Source organism: Nuphar pumila, chromosome 10 (genome assembly GCF_984573655.1).
Source record: "Nuphar pumila chromosome 10, dmNupPumi1.hap1.1, whole genome shotgun sequence".
NCBI lineage: Eukaryota > Viridiplantae > Streptophyta > Magnoliopsida > Nymphaeales > Nymphaeaceae > Nuphar > Nuphar pumila.
The window spans coordinates 47,007,563-47,025,273 of NC_143258.1; the positions used below are offsets into that span (position 1 = coordinate 47,007,563).

Genomic DNA, 17,711 nt, shown 5'->3' on the forward strand with positions numbered 1-17,711 from the left:
TTACATCTGACATGCTTACTGATACTAATCTTATTTAACCATAATTAAAAACTTCTGAAATTATAATATGTGAGATCAAATCCAGTGTCAGATGGCCGTCAATCCCAAGCTAAAATATCTGAAACAACAAATCAAATGTTGGAAGAGCGAGTCCAACATGACAAGAAATCTAGGTTCTGATGACATGAGAATATTATAAGCAAAGATACATGGTTAATTCTTCTAGTACATGCTGCAAAATAACATTATCATGCCCGGCATCTAAAGATCCATTGGCATAAGGAAACATGCATGGTAGAAGTTGCAATCAAATTGTTGTTTCTTGTTAACTCTCACAATAATCTGCGCTGTTTCTTAATGATAACAATTGCTTCATGTCCCAAGACAACAGTAGCCCTAAGCATGCAACACGGATCAAGCTGGTATTTGTAAATATTTTCCCCAGAAAGTTGACAGAAATCCCATCTTCCTTAGGAAATAAGCTGAACATGAGGCATCTCATAAAAGGAAGTACTGACGGAACTTGCACAAAGTCAAGCGTAGTTTATACCTTTCCAATCCAGACTTTCCAAAGACAGATTTTAACAAACCTTAAAGATACATTTAGGTTGAATGGACATTAGCCTTCTGAGGCTTTCTAATTTGAACTGAGGTAAATTAATTTTTTCTTTCAGGTACATATTTGCACCTTAAGAAAGATTAATGAGAAAAGCTAATCATACAATTACAGAAAGAGATCATGTGGTATCAAAAGAAGCTTGCAAATAGAGTCAAATCAGAGCCACAGGCATAGAAAAATCAGTTGTCCCATGAAGTTACGGTACAATCCATTGTATACAAAGAACACTATAGATAGAACGTTTCTGTTTGACAAAATACTGAAGTGCCTTACCAATATATCAAATTTCAACTGTAAAGATTAGAAACAGAGAGCGAGAGAGAGAGACCTTCATTAAAGCCCATATACTAAAATGTGCACGGTATTCTTGGTAAGTCATCCCTCCATTACCAACCTCCAACATGTCCGGATCTACACAAGGCCAAAAAAATCCTTGTTAACATTCTACAGTGATTTCATCTCCAAAATACTGTTAAAATTGTACATACATATAAAACTGTATATATATATATGTATATACTATAATATATACATATATATATATATTATGTACATAATATAAATATACATATTTATATTTCTTTTTTATTTCTTTACTTTTCACTTTTTTGGGCTTAGTCAACCTAAGTTGACTAAGATCCCAACGGTTAGATTTCTAGCCGTTGGATTGTTCCAACAGCTAGAAATCTAGCTTATCTCCCTTTCTTTGGCTCTCTTAGCCCTCTCTACTATCCTCTCTTGTGTATATACAGGGTTCTTCCCCTAGTAAAGTATGCATTTTCAAAACTTGTGATGACTAATAAAATCTTATTCTTTATATTGTGAGCCTCTTTGTGGGTTTTGTGAGTGTGTTTCTTAGAGAACACTTGTGTATTGTTCACTTGATATTGGTGAACACTTTGGTTCGTCATTAAAAGCTACTTGATTCTTTACATAATATCAGAGCTTGGTGATAAAGCCTGTTGGTGATTCAAATCCAAGTATATATGATTGTGGTCGTGCATTTGAAAGTCTTCTCTCAAGTGTTCATGTGATCCTTCTTTGGAGCTTACTTGGTGGTGCGTCTGTAAGGAAACGGCTTTGAATACATTAGGTTCAATAATGAACCAATACACATGCACATGAAGTGCGGATATACCCACTAAAGGGGAAAATACAAGACATAATGTGCTAACACATAAACCCACGAAAGGGGCAAAAATGCCTATAAGGCATAAGTTAATATTATTGAAGAGAAGAAGGGTGTAACACCCATTACAATGGGGAAAGCCCCTATTTATGCACAAAGAAGAGAGGAAAAAGAGAGGCCAAAAGGGGCTCCCCATAGAGACGTTGGGAGCCCCCAACGGTCACATTTGTGACCGTTGGAGGCCCCAACGAATCTATGTGGGGCCCCCACTTGCGTGAAATAAAAAAACAAAAAATATAAAAAATATAAAATATAAACTAATTCTAAAAAATAAATAGTTGTTTTCTAAAAACAACTATATAGCAAATACAAAAAGACAGAAATACCCCTATCGGGTATTGCACACACACATATATATATATATATATATATATATATATATATATATATATATATATATATATATATATATATATATGTGTGTGTGTGTGTGTGTGTGTGTGTGTATACGAGTACACATATTTTAACACCCCCCTCAAACTTTGCGTGAAAAAAACCCCGAAAGTTTGGAAAAACAAAAGAAAGTCTTGAAAATGAGTCCAATTCTTCAAAAGTCTTCAAGGGAAAACTCCATCTTCAACATATGCTTTCACATGTAAGTCTTCAAAAACAAATGTCTTTATTGGCAATCATCCTCATAGTACCTCCATTGATCGAATCCATGATGAATCTAAGGTTCCACATCTTAGCGATCCTGTAGAGAAAAAACAAACCAAGAGACGACTCAAAGTATACAAGAAAAATAAATATTCTAACCCAAGAATTGCAACAATAATATATTGACAACCAAGAGAGGTTTTAAACAAGATAGTAACAACTTTTCAAATCATTAGATAAGAGGCAACATTCCTTAAGGATGAGGGTAAATCATGCTTTACTAATATGAAATATGTCTATTGAGAGACATTTAAAACAAAATCCAAAAGAAGGATATCTAAATGGAAGATTATAATAGGATAATCATTTCAATACTATGTGAAAAAGTCTTCAAGAAAAACAATGTATAAATGTCTTCAAAGAGACAATGCATATAAAGTGCACCAACTTCCACAAATCGTTTTGCACAAAGGCCCAATAAGTACTCAAAGAAATTTATCAATACTTGAAAGGAAGAAGTGCACGCACAAAAGAACACGGATACAAATGTCCAAAGGCATGACGAATATGAACTTCAATAAGGGGGGCTTTATAAAAGCATATTTAACACGCATAGATCAACAATAGAGTTTTTCACATCTTTAGGGAGAAGGTTTATGTCAAACAAATGTCATATATAAGAAGCATGATTTGACTAAGTATATTAAAACATCCACCCAAGATTCAAGAATGAATGTTATTTGAGTAGAGAACCTTACATATTTAGGAACATTTCACTCAAATGATTGCAATTACAAAAACTCATTTTGCATATCAAATACAAAGGTGGTCAAAACCATAAGCACTTAGTATGTAGATTAAATGCCAAAAAATCAATTTGATTTTAAAATATGCATATTAGTGATATTATTCACTTGTATCTTTAAAAGACAAAATATGAATGAAATTTCACAAATTTCAACAATAGTTTATCCACTACAAGCAACTACCTCATTAGTCCTCCAAAACCCACAAATTAAGTGTTAAGCTACTAGAACAAGAACATAATTATAATGTCATTAAAGGCCAAATGATACACACAAAGGTGTGTATAAACACCTCTTGTCTACATGTAATAATACTTGAAATGAGTGTATCAACGACAAGAACAAGAGAATACACGCCAACATAGACCAAAAGCATCTCTTGTCTACGTAAAAATACACTCAAGATCAAGTATGTTCAGCTACTAGAACAAGAGTATCAAGCTAACTATGGGCTAAAACACAATACATCTCTTGTCTACATAAAATGACACTTGAAATGAGTGAAAGAAGCCAACCATGGGCATACATCTCAGCGACTAGAACAAGGATACAAATGCCAACATGGACTAACATCACACACCATGGTGTGAATCAACGTACCTTGTCTACATATAATAACACTCAAGACAAGTGTGTTCAGCTACTAGACCAAGAGAACAAAGCCAACAAAGAGCTACTAACACACAAAGGTGTAATAAAATTCTTGTCTACATATGATGACACTTAGATAAGAGTTATAAAAGGAGAAGACTTTTGAGGTAATAAGACTTGTAATGACAAACATATAACAAATAAAACATTGATTTTAAGATACTTTAAAACATTTAAGGTTCCAACCATCATATATCCATCACAGGTTCACATAATTAAGAGCATCCATAGGAACAATGGCAAAAAATAAATGAGTGACACACTCATAATTAGAAATAACATAACAAGTCATTTTAGGGTCAAACTACAAGTTGACAACCTAAAATGACATAACACAAGGTGCACATAACACACCTTAACAAACATCTCTAATATAACAATAATAAGGCCAAACAAATGATGCATTAAATAACATGTGATGGACAAATATAAATGCCACAAAAAGGCAAAGAACACATAAGGAAATCATTTTCCAAATACGTGATTTTACAAAGCAGGCCGATTTGAAAAAATCAAATCAAAGGTCCAATATAATCAATCACAATAATAATTTTGCATAAACACGAATTATGCCTAATCATGATCAAATTTTAAAAAAAAAGTCATTTATATCAAAAGGCTTATTTATGTCACAAACACAACATAGAATATTAAGCAACGTCATGTGCAAGAACCGATTTGGAGTAATCCAAGAATCAAATCAAGCCTTTAACTGTAATAGATATAAAGTGCAATTATATGCACATCAAATGATAATAGATGCATTTTTACGCAATACAAGATGTCGAATGACAATAATCTTAAAATGAGCAAATAACAAATTTAGGACAACATATAACAAGATATTGTGGAAGCACTTACAACGATAAAAGAAACAATCTCACAAGTCCACTAAGGGACAAAACAAACACAAGCCCTAAAGAAGACAATATAAACAACCCTTATTGAAAAAAGAGAGAGAACTCCCAAGCATTCATAAAGATGGTAATATTTAAAAGATCTCATAAAAACCAATATTGTCATTTAAAAAGAAGCTTATAACAATCATGAAATCTTCTTAAAGAGTATATTCTCATAAGAAGATTCACAAGGATCAAAAGGCCTCTCAAAGAGAGATTCAACACAAAAACAAATCCCCAAAAGAGGGTACATACGAAAGGAAGAGGGAAAACTTCATTAAAGTGAAGAAAATTCCAACAAAAAATAATAATAGGATTGCGTTATGGCATAAATCTAAAAAACAAAAAAAATTCATAATATTATTAAAAACATATGACTTAATAGATTATAACCAACTCCTAATGTAATAAGTATGCAACAAACATTAATGAAGACCATACATTTTATAATAAAACACATTCTTGAAATTGAATTGAAGAATGTAAAGAAAATAACCATATTTCATAAGATCATTTTTAAAACTTAATTCAACCGGTATTATAAAATGCCTTCTTAATCAAATATTGCTTATATGAAAAGAACTCATTAGGTAGAAAAAAAAAATTAATAAGAAATTTTTCATAGTTAATATATGTCAATCACACGATATTATGAAAAGCCTCATATAGGATATTTTAGTGGATAAACACATACCTTTAATATGAACCAACAATTATGATGAGAGTATGTGAGCAATGCTACATATCTCACAAACATTTTACTTTTAACATAACTTTCTTAAAAGACTTATTTTTCATATAAACGATATTCTTACAACCAAAATTAGGTATAAATTCAAAAAATTCCAATGGTCATAATTTTTTATCGACCCATTAGACCATGTTTTGAGCAATCACATATTTAATTATTCGAAAAACAAATTCACCGGTTCTAGGATTTACCAATAAAAAATTTTCAAGAAAAGACATACGAAAAAGAATAATATATGAAAAAAAGTTTAATGAAATGTTAAGAACCCAAACTCATAATGACAAAGAGAACACATATGCAAAACATATCTAATTCTTCATAATGCACAATACTTAAAGAAATATAATGCATACCGAATAATTTTAAGAAACAAAAGAGAGAAATGAGGACTTCACCATTTTTCTTTAAAATTTCTTGAATAGCACGCTTCCCGATGCAACAAAAGAGCAACTCGATCCCAACCTTGCTCTGATACCATGTAAGGAAACGACTTTGAATACATTAGGTTCAATAATGAACCAATACAATGCACATGAAGTGCAGATATACCCACTAAAGGGGAAAATACAAGCACATAATGTGCTAACACATAAACCCACGAAAGGGGCAAAAATGCCTATAAGGCATAAGTTAATATCATTGAAGAGAAGAAGGGTGTAACACCCATTACAATGGAGCAAAAGCTCCAAGAAGTAGTAAATACAAAGGGGAAAGCCCCTATTTATGCACAAAGAAGAGAGGAAAATGAGAGGCCAAAAGGGGCTCCCCATAGAGACGTTGGGAGCCCCCAACGGTCACACCCCAACGAATCTATGTGGGGCCCCCACTTGCGTGAAATAAAAAAAAATAAAAAAATATAAAATATAAACTAATTCTAAAAAATGAATAGTTGTTTTCTAAAAACAACTATATAGCAAATGCAAAAAGACAGAAATACCCCTATCGGGTATTGCACACACACACAGATATATATATATATATATATATGTGTGTGTGTGTGTGTGTGTACGAGTACACATATTTTAACGTCTTCTCCAAATTTGTGGTGGAGTGTGTGTGTTCATTTTCTTGTCTACTCTCTCTCTCTTCTTCTTTCTATCCTTTTTATCGCTTGTAAAAATGGATGACAAAGATAATGTCACCACAAAGCCCATCAAGCTTAATGATACTAACCATGTTAAGTGGGCTTCTATTATGAAGCAGCACGTATGGGGAAAAGGGTTGTAAGGATTAGTGGATGGATCCGATCCGGAGCTAAAACTAACTCTTAATAAGGTGGAAAATGAGAAAGTACCTCTTTTCGATGCAGAGAGGACTAAGGCTATAGCTAATTATGAGAAAAAGTGCAAATAGTAAAAAATGTGATATGCCAAGATTCTGTTTTGGCTTATCAATACTGTTGACATTAAAAAATGTTCTAGCCTTGCTAAATTCGAACACGCTAACAAGGCTTGGAAATACTTTAATATATGTATTCCCTTAGAGATATTGCATATGTATGCAATCTTCAAGATAAAGTTCGCACCATGATATAATGAGACAAAAGTATTAGAGAACATTACAATGATTTGTCTTCCCTATAGGAAGAGTTGGCTCTTTTAAAGCCTAAGTGGCATTGTGCCAAAGATATTGAGCTTCTTCAAAAACAATTTGATATTGAGCATTTTTATCAATTCATTAATAGCTTGAGACCCGAATTTGAATCAACCAAATCAACTCTCCTTCACAGGGGAAATGTTTCCTCTATTATACATACCATTAAGGAATTAAGTATGGAAGAAAATTGTCTTAAGAAACATATTTCCAAGAATGAAGACAATTCCGTTTTGGTCGTCTCAAGGCCAGGACCCTATTCTCATATATAGACAAAAGAAAAGTTATTTGTCATTGGTGTCATGAATCAGGGCATATTAAACCTTTGTGCCCTAAGCTAAGAAGAAAGGAGGACAAAAACTACATGGAAAATAAGATGTCTACAGTTGAAACACCTCAAGAGAACAAGGAAACAATTATGGTTAGCATATCTCAAGACTCATCCATGGAAATAGCCAAATCCTTGTCCCAATTAGTTGAAGCCCTTCAACCTCTTCTTAGAGGATCGTCTTCCTCAACTGGAGCTACAATATCATCTTACTCCGACCTTGGTAAAAATTTTTGGCTTCTTGATTCCAGTGCATCCTTTCACATGACCCCAAACTATGATATCTTATCCGAATGTTATTGTGAGAACTCGTTCACCAATGTTTAGCCACTGCAGAAGAGAAAGAAGATTGAGAGAAAGAGAGGTGGCAATGAGTGGTACGATTCCCAATATGAGATCGTGCCCTATATTCAATGATATATATAATACAGGTTGGATTGGGTCTGTGTTACATTAGTTCAAACCCGATAGCATCAATCATGTAAAGAATACAAAAGTAACATTGGGTCCAGATCCAGACCCGTATATACATATACATTCTCAATACCCTCCCTCAAGTTGTGCATGGTCTTGTACCATGGACAACTTGTTCTTTAAGAACCAAAAGCGTATACTGGTAAGGCCCTTAGTGAACAAATTTTCCACTTGATCAGCCGTGGGAACATAGGCTGGTTCAACTTCTCTATCTTCTATCTTTTTCCAAATGAAGTGTTGATCAATCTCTATATGCTTTGTGCGACTGTGGTGAATGGGATTGAAGGCAATATATATGGCACTCTGATTATCACATAAGAGAGTGGTGGGCAATCTGTTGCGAGACATGCACGACATCAAATGGGTGGGTCATCCAGTCCAGGACAGGATGCAGGTGCTCCTGTCTCGAAGCTATTGTTGACCACGGATGGAGGAGGTTGTGCGGCACTACGTGCGTACATGTTTGGTTCGTCAGCAGAACAAACCATAGAGGCAAAAGCTAGGCGGATTGCTTGACCCTTTGCCCATTCCGGAGAGAACTTGGCAGAGCGTCTATGGATTTTATCATGGGCTTGCCAAAGGTAAATGGCAAGGGGTCGATCCTGGTGGTGGTCGACCATTTTTCAAAGTACGGGGTGTTTATGCCCGACCCCTAAAAGTTGCCCTGCGGATGAGGCAGCTAGGCTCTTTCCAAGTCATGCTGTGAAGCATTGGGGGTTGCCTTTGAACATCGTCAGTGACCGTGATGCGCGATTCACTGGCCGCTTTTGGGTGTGCATGTTTAAAGCATTGGGCACTCAGTTGAACTTCTCCACCAGCAATCATCCGCAAGGTAATGGCTAGACAAAGCGGGTGAACGTGGTGCTGGAGTACTTGTGGCATTTTGTCACGACCAACCAGAAAAATTGGCTAGACTTGATGGATATGACGTAGTTCTGCTACAATTGGCAACCTAGTAGTTCTATTGGGCGAGTCCCCTTGAGTTGGCCACAAACTAACAACCTCTCACCCCGCTTGATGTGGCACTTGCTGTGGGTGGACAGTGTCCCGTTGTGATGCAAGTCGTGAGGGAACAACATGAGAAGAGGAGCGAGGCTAGAGACCATCTAGCCCGAGCCATCAAGCATATGGAAAAGATGGGTGATCAGCACCAGAGGCCCCTCGAGTTTGCTCTTGGAGATTAGGTGATGCTGAAGCTGACGCCCCAGATCTGGAAGAAGATTCGGGCGAAGACGGCGCATCGAGGCTTGGTGCCTAGGTATGATGGGCCCTTCCAAGTGGTGCGTAGAGTGGGCAACATGGCCTACCAGTTGGCGTTGCCCACTTGGATTAAGTCCCATCTAATATTTCATGTAAGTTTCCTCGTACAATGATGACCTACTGGACCCTCGACGGACGAGGCCTGTTCGAGCGACCTCGAATGTGCAAGTGCAATTCGATAGGCAAGTAGAGAGAATCTTGGATCATCGATTGCGTGGGCACAGTAAGCCTAATTTTTATCGTGAATTTTTAGTTAAGTGGACGAATTTGCTAGACAACGAGCAGAGCTGGGAGTATGATAGCACGTTGTGGCAGTTCAAAGCTGAGGTAAAGGCTTACTTAGACTCGACGAGGACGTCGAGTTCTATTAGTCGGGGAGGCCTGTAACACTGTCGAGTTCTGTTAGTCGGGGAGGCCTGTAACACGGTGATTCGACGAGCTGCGCGCCCACGGTGAGGCAACAGTAGGGTGGCTGTTGCGGCCCAATGGCATGCTATGAGCCAGCAACAAGTGGCGACAGGGACGTTGCCACAACACCTTCGAAAGCTGCAGACCGCGCCCCCACGAAATGATGTAGCATGGAGCAGGCTGCAGCAGATGGCGGAATTGCACGCCCGCGACGGAGTAGCACGCTGCAACGTGTTCGGGTGGCCCTAGTCCCATTGGAAGATCGAGAAAGGTTGGTACTTCCCTTTCACAACTTAAGTATTGAAGCCAAGGTCGGGAGTTGGTCATGTTTCCTAAGCAACGCGCATGCAGTGGACCTAGGGAAGATGATGCGATGATGGCCCGTGACACTTGGTTGAGCAACACAAGGAAGCTGCATGCACAGGCCAAGCTTGAGGCTGACAGGTTGGGGGCAATATGCATAGGGTTGCTTGAAGGTGGCAGTATGTGCTAGAATTGACCTTAGCGTGTGTGGGAAGTTACTGCACAGGGGTGGGCTGAGCGGGTGGTTGTGGATGCTACCATGTAAGGCTTAGACCACCTTTTGGGGATTGCATGTACAAAGTCCCCTTCAGACCCTTGCATGGGTTAAGAGAGGGCTGAGAGAGAAAATTGAGGGAGAGTTGCATGAAGTGATAAGCAATAAAGTGGACCAGTGAGTCCTTTCCCCATTTGTGATTGTGTGTTGTGGGTTTATCGAGCGAGTGTTCCTTAATTTCTTGGAGTATACTTCGAGGGATAGGCTGTTGCACAACCGGGGTTGGACGTGCAGGCCACACATATGCTAAGCGAAAAATTAGCCGTGTGACACATTTTTATGTCTTCTGTGTTTGCATTGAATTTACTTGCATATACTGATGCATATTGAAGAGGTGATCCCAACAATAGGCACTCAACCATGGGTTTCTGTGTTTTCTTAGGTGAATCGTTAATATCATGAATATGCAAAAAAGCAACAGAAGGTCTCTCTTTCCTCAATTGAAGTTGAGTACCGAGTTATAACCACAACCACAATGAAGGTGGTTTAGTTGAGAAGATTGTTGGCAAATATGGGAATCCAAATGCTAGGAGCATCAAAGATGTGTTGCGACAATAAGAGTTTTATCTACATTGTCAGCAACCACACTTTTCACGAAAGAACAAAGCATGTCAAGATGGACTACCACTATGTGCGATAAGAATATCTTTAAGGGATCATTGATTTGCCTTATGTCACATTAGAGTACCAGTTGATAGACTTCATCATCAAACCTCTTTCTGTTCTTAGGTTTCACTTCCTTCTAGGCAAATTTTCAATCATTATACGGTAAGTTTGAAGGAGAGTGTTAAAATTGTACATACATATAAAACTGTATATATATATATATATTTATATATATACTATAATATATATGTATATATACATATTTATATATATTTTTTCTTTACTTTTTCTTTTTTTGGGCTTAGTCAACTTAAGTTGATTAAGCTCCCAACAGCTAGAAATATAGCCATTGGGAATGATCCTTCTCTTCCTTTCTTTGGCTATCTTAGCCCTCTCTGTTAAAATGTATCTCTCTTTATGTAAATATTTACATATATATATATAAAGAGAGATACATATACGTATATACATGATGTATATATGTATATGTATCTATCTTTATATATATATGTTTCCTTTTTTTCTTGTAAAACCCGCAAGGGTATTTTAGTCATTTCTCTTCCTTTTGCGCATATTCATAATTATGAATATGTTGTAATTCTTTTTGTATTTTTACTTTTCTTCCTTTTCTTTTTTCTTTTTCACTTTTTATGTCTTTATTTTTTGTTGACTCAAAGTCAACTTGGAGGGCTCAACACTAGCTGTTGAGCCTCTCCAACGGATAGAATTCTAACCGTTGGAGGGGCTCCAACAACTAGTGGAGCCCCTCCAAGGCTCCTTTTCCTCTTATAAATAGGGGAGTTCCCCCTTTGTAAAATGCACTTCTTGGAGCTTTTGTTCTCCATTCTTCTCAATAAAATTCTTTATATTTTGTATGCCTTTGTGCATTTGAGTTTCTTTATTGTACCTTTGTGTACATTTGTTCTAAGTGTTCTTGTGCATTTGTACACATTGGTGGTGTTGTGCTTATCGCACACTTTATCTCATTTTTGAGATATTTTCACATGGTATCAGAGCTAGGCTTAAAGGAAAAGAAGATCGTGCTGTTTTCTCTCTTCGTTGGAGTACCTCGTAAAGCATGCCATTAAGTTGTGGTGGTTGGAGTGAAGACTCAGCTCTTCATTCTATATTTTAGAAGCTTCCTACATCAAGAAGGGACTCATTTCGCATTGTGGTACGCATTTATTTCTCTTTGTATCCTCTCTAATGGGCGAAAAGGATTCTCATTTCTCTCTTGGCTTCAAATTAAATGGAACGAATTATCAAGTATGGGCCGGGAATATGGAGGCCCATATAAAAGGAAAGGGTCTTTGGGGATATGTTCAAGAAACTATTCCCGAACCCAAACAAAAAATTACTATCCTTGAGAGAGGGGAGATCAAGGTTCTTGAGGGAGAAGAAAGAGAAAAGGCTTTTGAAGATTACAATAAGAAGCATGAAGAGTGGGAAATGAAAAATTACAAAATACTCTCATGGTTCTTCTCTTCGGTTGAGACCAAAATTAATGCCAACATTCTAAAGTTCAAAAAGGCATATCAAGTATGGGAATATCTTGAAAGAATGTATACTTCAAGAGATTTGTCCCATAAATACTATCTCCAAAAGAAGGCTTTAACCCTTCAACAAGGAGAAATGACCGTTAAAGAATATTTCGCCGAGTTATCCACTATTTGGGATGAGCTTGCCCTCCAAGAACCTAAATGGAGTGGTGAGGCTATTGAATTGAGGGCCAAACAATTAGAAGAGGATCATTTCTTTAACTTTTTAAATGGGCTTAGACCCGAGTTTGAACAAACTAGATCCTCTCTCTTATCTTCTTTCTCTTCTCCTTCTTTGGAAGATGTGCTTACCAAATTAAGTGGAGAAGAAACTAGATTGGGAATGAATAAAACCAATCTAAGTGTGTTGGCCGTTCCCTCTAAAGATGAGGATGAGGGTGCTTATGCCGTCTCAAGACCGGGGAATAATGTTAAAACCTATAAACCCCCTCATTTTAACAAAAATCAAGGAGGAAGAGAAAATGGTGGGCATTATGGAAGAAGAGATTATAGTAAGATCATATGCCATTTTTGCAAAGAACCGGGTCACATTAAACCGGTATGCCCTAAATAGAAGAAGATGGTGGCTATGTCTACTACTTTCCAACCAACCAAGGAGGAAGGTCCTTCTACTTCCAATCATGCTACTTTGTCTCTCAATCAAATCATGGAAGCTCTTCAACCACTCCTCAAGGGATCCGTTTTCGGAGCCGCCATGACCACCTTCTCTCCTCCCGGTAAGACTCTTTGGCTCTTAGACTCGGGTGCATCCTTTCATATGACTCCAAATGTTTTTTCACTTTCTAAATACTCAAAAAATTTGTCACCCTCTTTTGTCTCCACCGCGGATGGGGCTTCTCTTGAAATAAAAGGAATTGGTGATTTTGAAAGACAAGGTTTTTCTATTCCAAAAGTTAGATTTATACCAAAACTAAATTTAAATTTGCTTTCCGTCTCTCAACTATCGGATCATGGGTGTGATATCAAATTCTCATCAAATAAATGTTGGATACAGGATCGCCGGTCCGGGAAGTTGATTGGGGAAGGCTCTAGGAAGGGAGATCTTTATCTCATGGAATTTCTTCAAATTCCAAAAACCTCTTTTTGTAATGTTGCCCAACATAAAGATATAAATGTTTGGCATAAACGCCTTGGGCATCCAAATATTGTCAAGCTTTCGTATTTACATTTTGCTAAAACCTTATGTAAAGACAATTTCAATTGTAATGATTGTATTCTTGGTAAAATGAGAAGCTTACCTTTTGAACAAAGAACTATGTTTTCAACTAAGCCTTTCGAAATTGTGCATTCGGATGTTTGGGGACCGGCACCCGTTGTGTCTAAGGGAGGTTTTTCGTATTATGTTATTTATGTGGATGATTTCTCAAGGTATAGTTGGATATACTTCCTCAAACATAAACATGAGGTTTTCTCTACTTTTAAGGTTTTTCACATGTTAATACAAAATCAATTCAATAGTAAATTACAAATTCTTAGAACTGATTCCGGGGGAGAATATCTCTCAAATGATTTCAAAAGTTATATTGAAAATAATGGGATTGTTCATCAAAGGTCTTGTCCCAAAACTCCTCAACAAAATGGGTTGGCCGAACGAAAACATAGACACATAATTGAAACTACAAGAACTTTGCTAATTTCTCAAAAAATTCCAAAAAGATTTTGGGCCGAAGCGGCTCTTACATCGGTTTATCTCATCAACCGACTTCCATCCAAAAACTTGAATCAAATATCTCCATATGAAATCTTGTATAAAAAAGAACCCGATTACAATAGGTTAAGAATTTTTGGTTGTAAATGTTTTGTTCTCACCGATAAGAATGATAAATTATCTCTCAAAGCTATTCCTTGTGCGTTTTTGGGATATTCGGAAACCCAAACCTGTAACGACCCCAACTCATACCTTTGAAAAATGCGGATTTTTTTTTAAGAGTTGCAGAAAACTTCTCAGAGACCTGGGGTCCCTACAGTTCCAATTTCAATTGGATAACCACACACCACAAACCAACTTACATTTATCATTCATAACCAACCAACTAAACTCTTTTAGTAATGAATCAATAAGAGTCATATTTAATGTCAAAAGTGAAATAGAAAATTGCAGGAAATAAGAAGAACTAAAAGAAAACAAAAGTAGAGCCACTCTGTCCGTAAGTGAAGCCGTCTGAAGTAAACGTGACCCTCGTATCCCCTCAGAAGCGAGTCGATTTCACTGATCATCTGTGTCTGGGAAAAACCAATAAAATGAGAGGGTCAGAAATCCGAAGAATTCTGCGTACAGGTTTCCCTAATGAATCAAATAAGAAAAAGAGCATAAATAAGATCCATGTAATATTTTGAGGGATATGGTTATAATCAATTCATAAGACAATTAACCATTCATGCAGAATTAAACATTGAACATGAGGGAACACGAAGTAAGTAACATTGATCACAACTTAATCAATAAGGCAATTAAATGCAAAAGAGATCAACATCATACAATGATCAACATAAACAACCAAGTGAACAGGTAAACATGCATGAACTAATGCATAACAAGAATATGCATGATTTATGTGTAATGCATGAACCATTTATTATCTTTCATTTAAACTTTCCTCTTTCCATATGCATGTCCTATTAAATGCACACAATCCTTAAGTTCCTCTTTTTAATTTATCATTGCCCGCGGATACACCAAACAGGTACAATCCCCGAGGTCAAGTAGGGTTCCCGGGGTAACTTCACAAACAATTTGTATTTTATTACCGGGTTCCAAACTTAGCCCTCGACCGATATCAGGAAACAACACCATCCATTGGAACCTTGGAAAACATCATCCAAAGTCGGGGACACCATGGAAAACAGCATCCACTAGCGGCACTTTATTGGTATACCAAACAACAACAGCTGTGTCAAAACACACCACCCCCAGGAAAAGTGGCAGACTCTCCCTAAAACCGTGGCCAGGAGAAGAACCTCAATATCGGGTTCAGGGGGCAACAACGCACACGGAGTTTTTTTGTATCCTCACGGTTTTCCCCAAACCGCAACATCCAAGATTCCCACGCCAAAGCAGGGACATCAAGGAGAAAGTGAATTACACTGTTCTTTATTTTCTTTTATCTGGTTATTAATTCATCTCTCTTACATTTGCAAATTTACATGCAGAATTATTAACATAAGCTTACACATTAGCATGCTAAGCTTTTCACGGGTCTACAGCTCGTGACAACATAGAACAGTGCGGTAAAACAATAATATCACATTTGATTTGTTGCAATGCATCAAAATAACTAAAACAGAGAACAACTGGTTCTCGAGGCTCACCCAGCCTCTGATGATCCAATTGACCATCAATGCATTCATAAGCAAAAATCATCAATCATATGCCTCTCTGCATAATTTTCCACATGTTTTTCGATGCATATGTATGACAAATTTTAAAGATGTGCATGAAACAATAATATATTTATGCATGTGCATGAGTTCACTATTCATGTGCATGTGCTTTTATGAATTCATTTTATACACATGCATTCATTTATGATTCATAAGTACATGTGGACATTCAAGCAGTATTGTACATGTTACACACACATCGATTTCATGTATGTATATGCACTTAAACAAATTTTTCGATAGCATAATACTTAGGCATGTCAGATCAAATCAATGCACATGAACAATCTCATTCATAACATGTATTAAAATTACCATACATGCATATAACTAAATCTGGAAATTTAACTTGCAAATTTAAAGATCTAGCTCTAGAATCAAAATAACACTAAGTGTTAAAGTATACACATAATATATATATATATATATATATATATTTCACAATTCCAATATATATTGCCTATGCTAAACAACAACCTATCTCGACCATAATAGGCATTCTAAACATAATGCAGATAAAACCCTCGAGTTGTTTGACATAATAGAAAAATTTTGGTATTGACCTGCGGTTTATCATTGATACACACCATAACAACCTTGGAACGATGAACACAACAAAGCCACAGTGATTAGGATTTCATTAATCAACTATATATTTATACCTGTTCTAATAAGCCACACTAGATAGGTACTATTCCCACACCATGAGCATGTAATAATCTGAGGATGTAAAAGAATTCAGAACATATGTGATTTCTAGCAGGGTTGTTAATCAGCTCCTGCAAGGGTCTGGATATCAAAGCTTTAGAACATATGTTTTATATTCATTGGCAGGAGTAAAAAATTTATACCACGACTTTACATGTTAATAACTAAAACCCACCACTCAGATTATCTATCTATTTTCCTGTTCAATTAACCATCTCAGTAGACGAGAAGAAACTCCCAATGTTGAGCCTGTACAATAGGTATTCTCCACAACCCCTGCATACGAGGATCCAAAAACCTATTTACATATTAACAATTAAAATTTGCTTTTATAATTGATATCTGATCACAGGAGTGTACCATTCAGCATGTCTACAATTTATCTTAGTTTTCATTAACCTCAAAACATAACACAAATGAATATGTACTTTCAGAAATTAGTCTATAAAATTTCCAGACTTCGGTATATAGCAAGCGTTAAGCCTATTCCAATACTTATTAAGACTACATAGGTTCGACAGCAACGTCGATCGACTATTAAACATGCAAAGCTTTATCTAGATGGAATTCACCAGAAGACATAATACCTATGCCAATTAATAAACAGAGGCTTATTCAAAAGGATCGTGTATGGGTATATCTCCCTCCATAAGGACTCAGAGTCATAGTTCAACAACCCAAAACTCCACCCATCAGCGGACTGAAATCCCTAAAACTGTCGATTTGGGGTCTCCGGCACATCAAACCCCCAAATCTGCCTCTCTAATGATTTCCCTAAAACATTCCATGGAAAGCAAATCTACACCCTCTTTCTCACTCGAAATCAAGAGGAAAACCCGCACCTCTTGAAGAAATTTCCGGCAATCGAAGGCTGCAGTCGTGTGGGTAGGGCCAGCTGAAATCGCTCCTTGCGGCTGCTGTGACGGGGGTACCTACCGTGGCTGCGGTGGCTGCTGGTGGTTGCGGCTTTCCGGCGAACTCCACCTCCCCAAAGCACGCCCACACGAGAGAGAGAGAGAGAGAGAGAGAGAGAGAGAGAGAGAGAGAGAGAGACGAGGGATAGAGACGAGGGAAGAGACCCCCTCTCCACTCCCTTTTATCGGCTGAGTCCCCCCCCTCCATGCCAAGATGGGTGGGGATCGGTTACGCCAGCCGACCCCCCTTCCTTCCTTTCTGGTAACAGCAGGAATCGTGCCCTAGGCACGATTCTTGCTTTTCCCCTTCTTTAAAAAAAATCGCAGCCCGATATAGGGTTTTAAAAACCTTATCGGGTTACGGATCCGGGTCGGGTCCGACCCGTGTCTA

At 37.1% G+C, this 17,711-nt stretch overlaps 1 protein-coding gene across 2 annotated transcripts in view; it reads right to left on the bottom strand.

Annotated features, from left to right (window-relative positions):
- LOC149826795 (Melibiase family protein) overlaps window positions 1–17,711 on the bottom strand; it is a 165,277-nt gene that overhangs the window by 27,042 nt on the left and 120,524 nt on the right. For both annotated transcript variants that reach the window (XR_016434796.1, XM_090018986.1), the window contains exon 11: window positions 948–1,030. Coding sequence is in view for 1 of the 2 variants with exons in the window: in XM_090018986.1 (XP_089875112.1) it covers window positions 948–1,030 (83 nt within the window). In the remaining variant the exon portion in view is untranslated. The remainder of the gene's footprint in view (window positions 1–947; window positions 1,031–17,711) is intronic.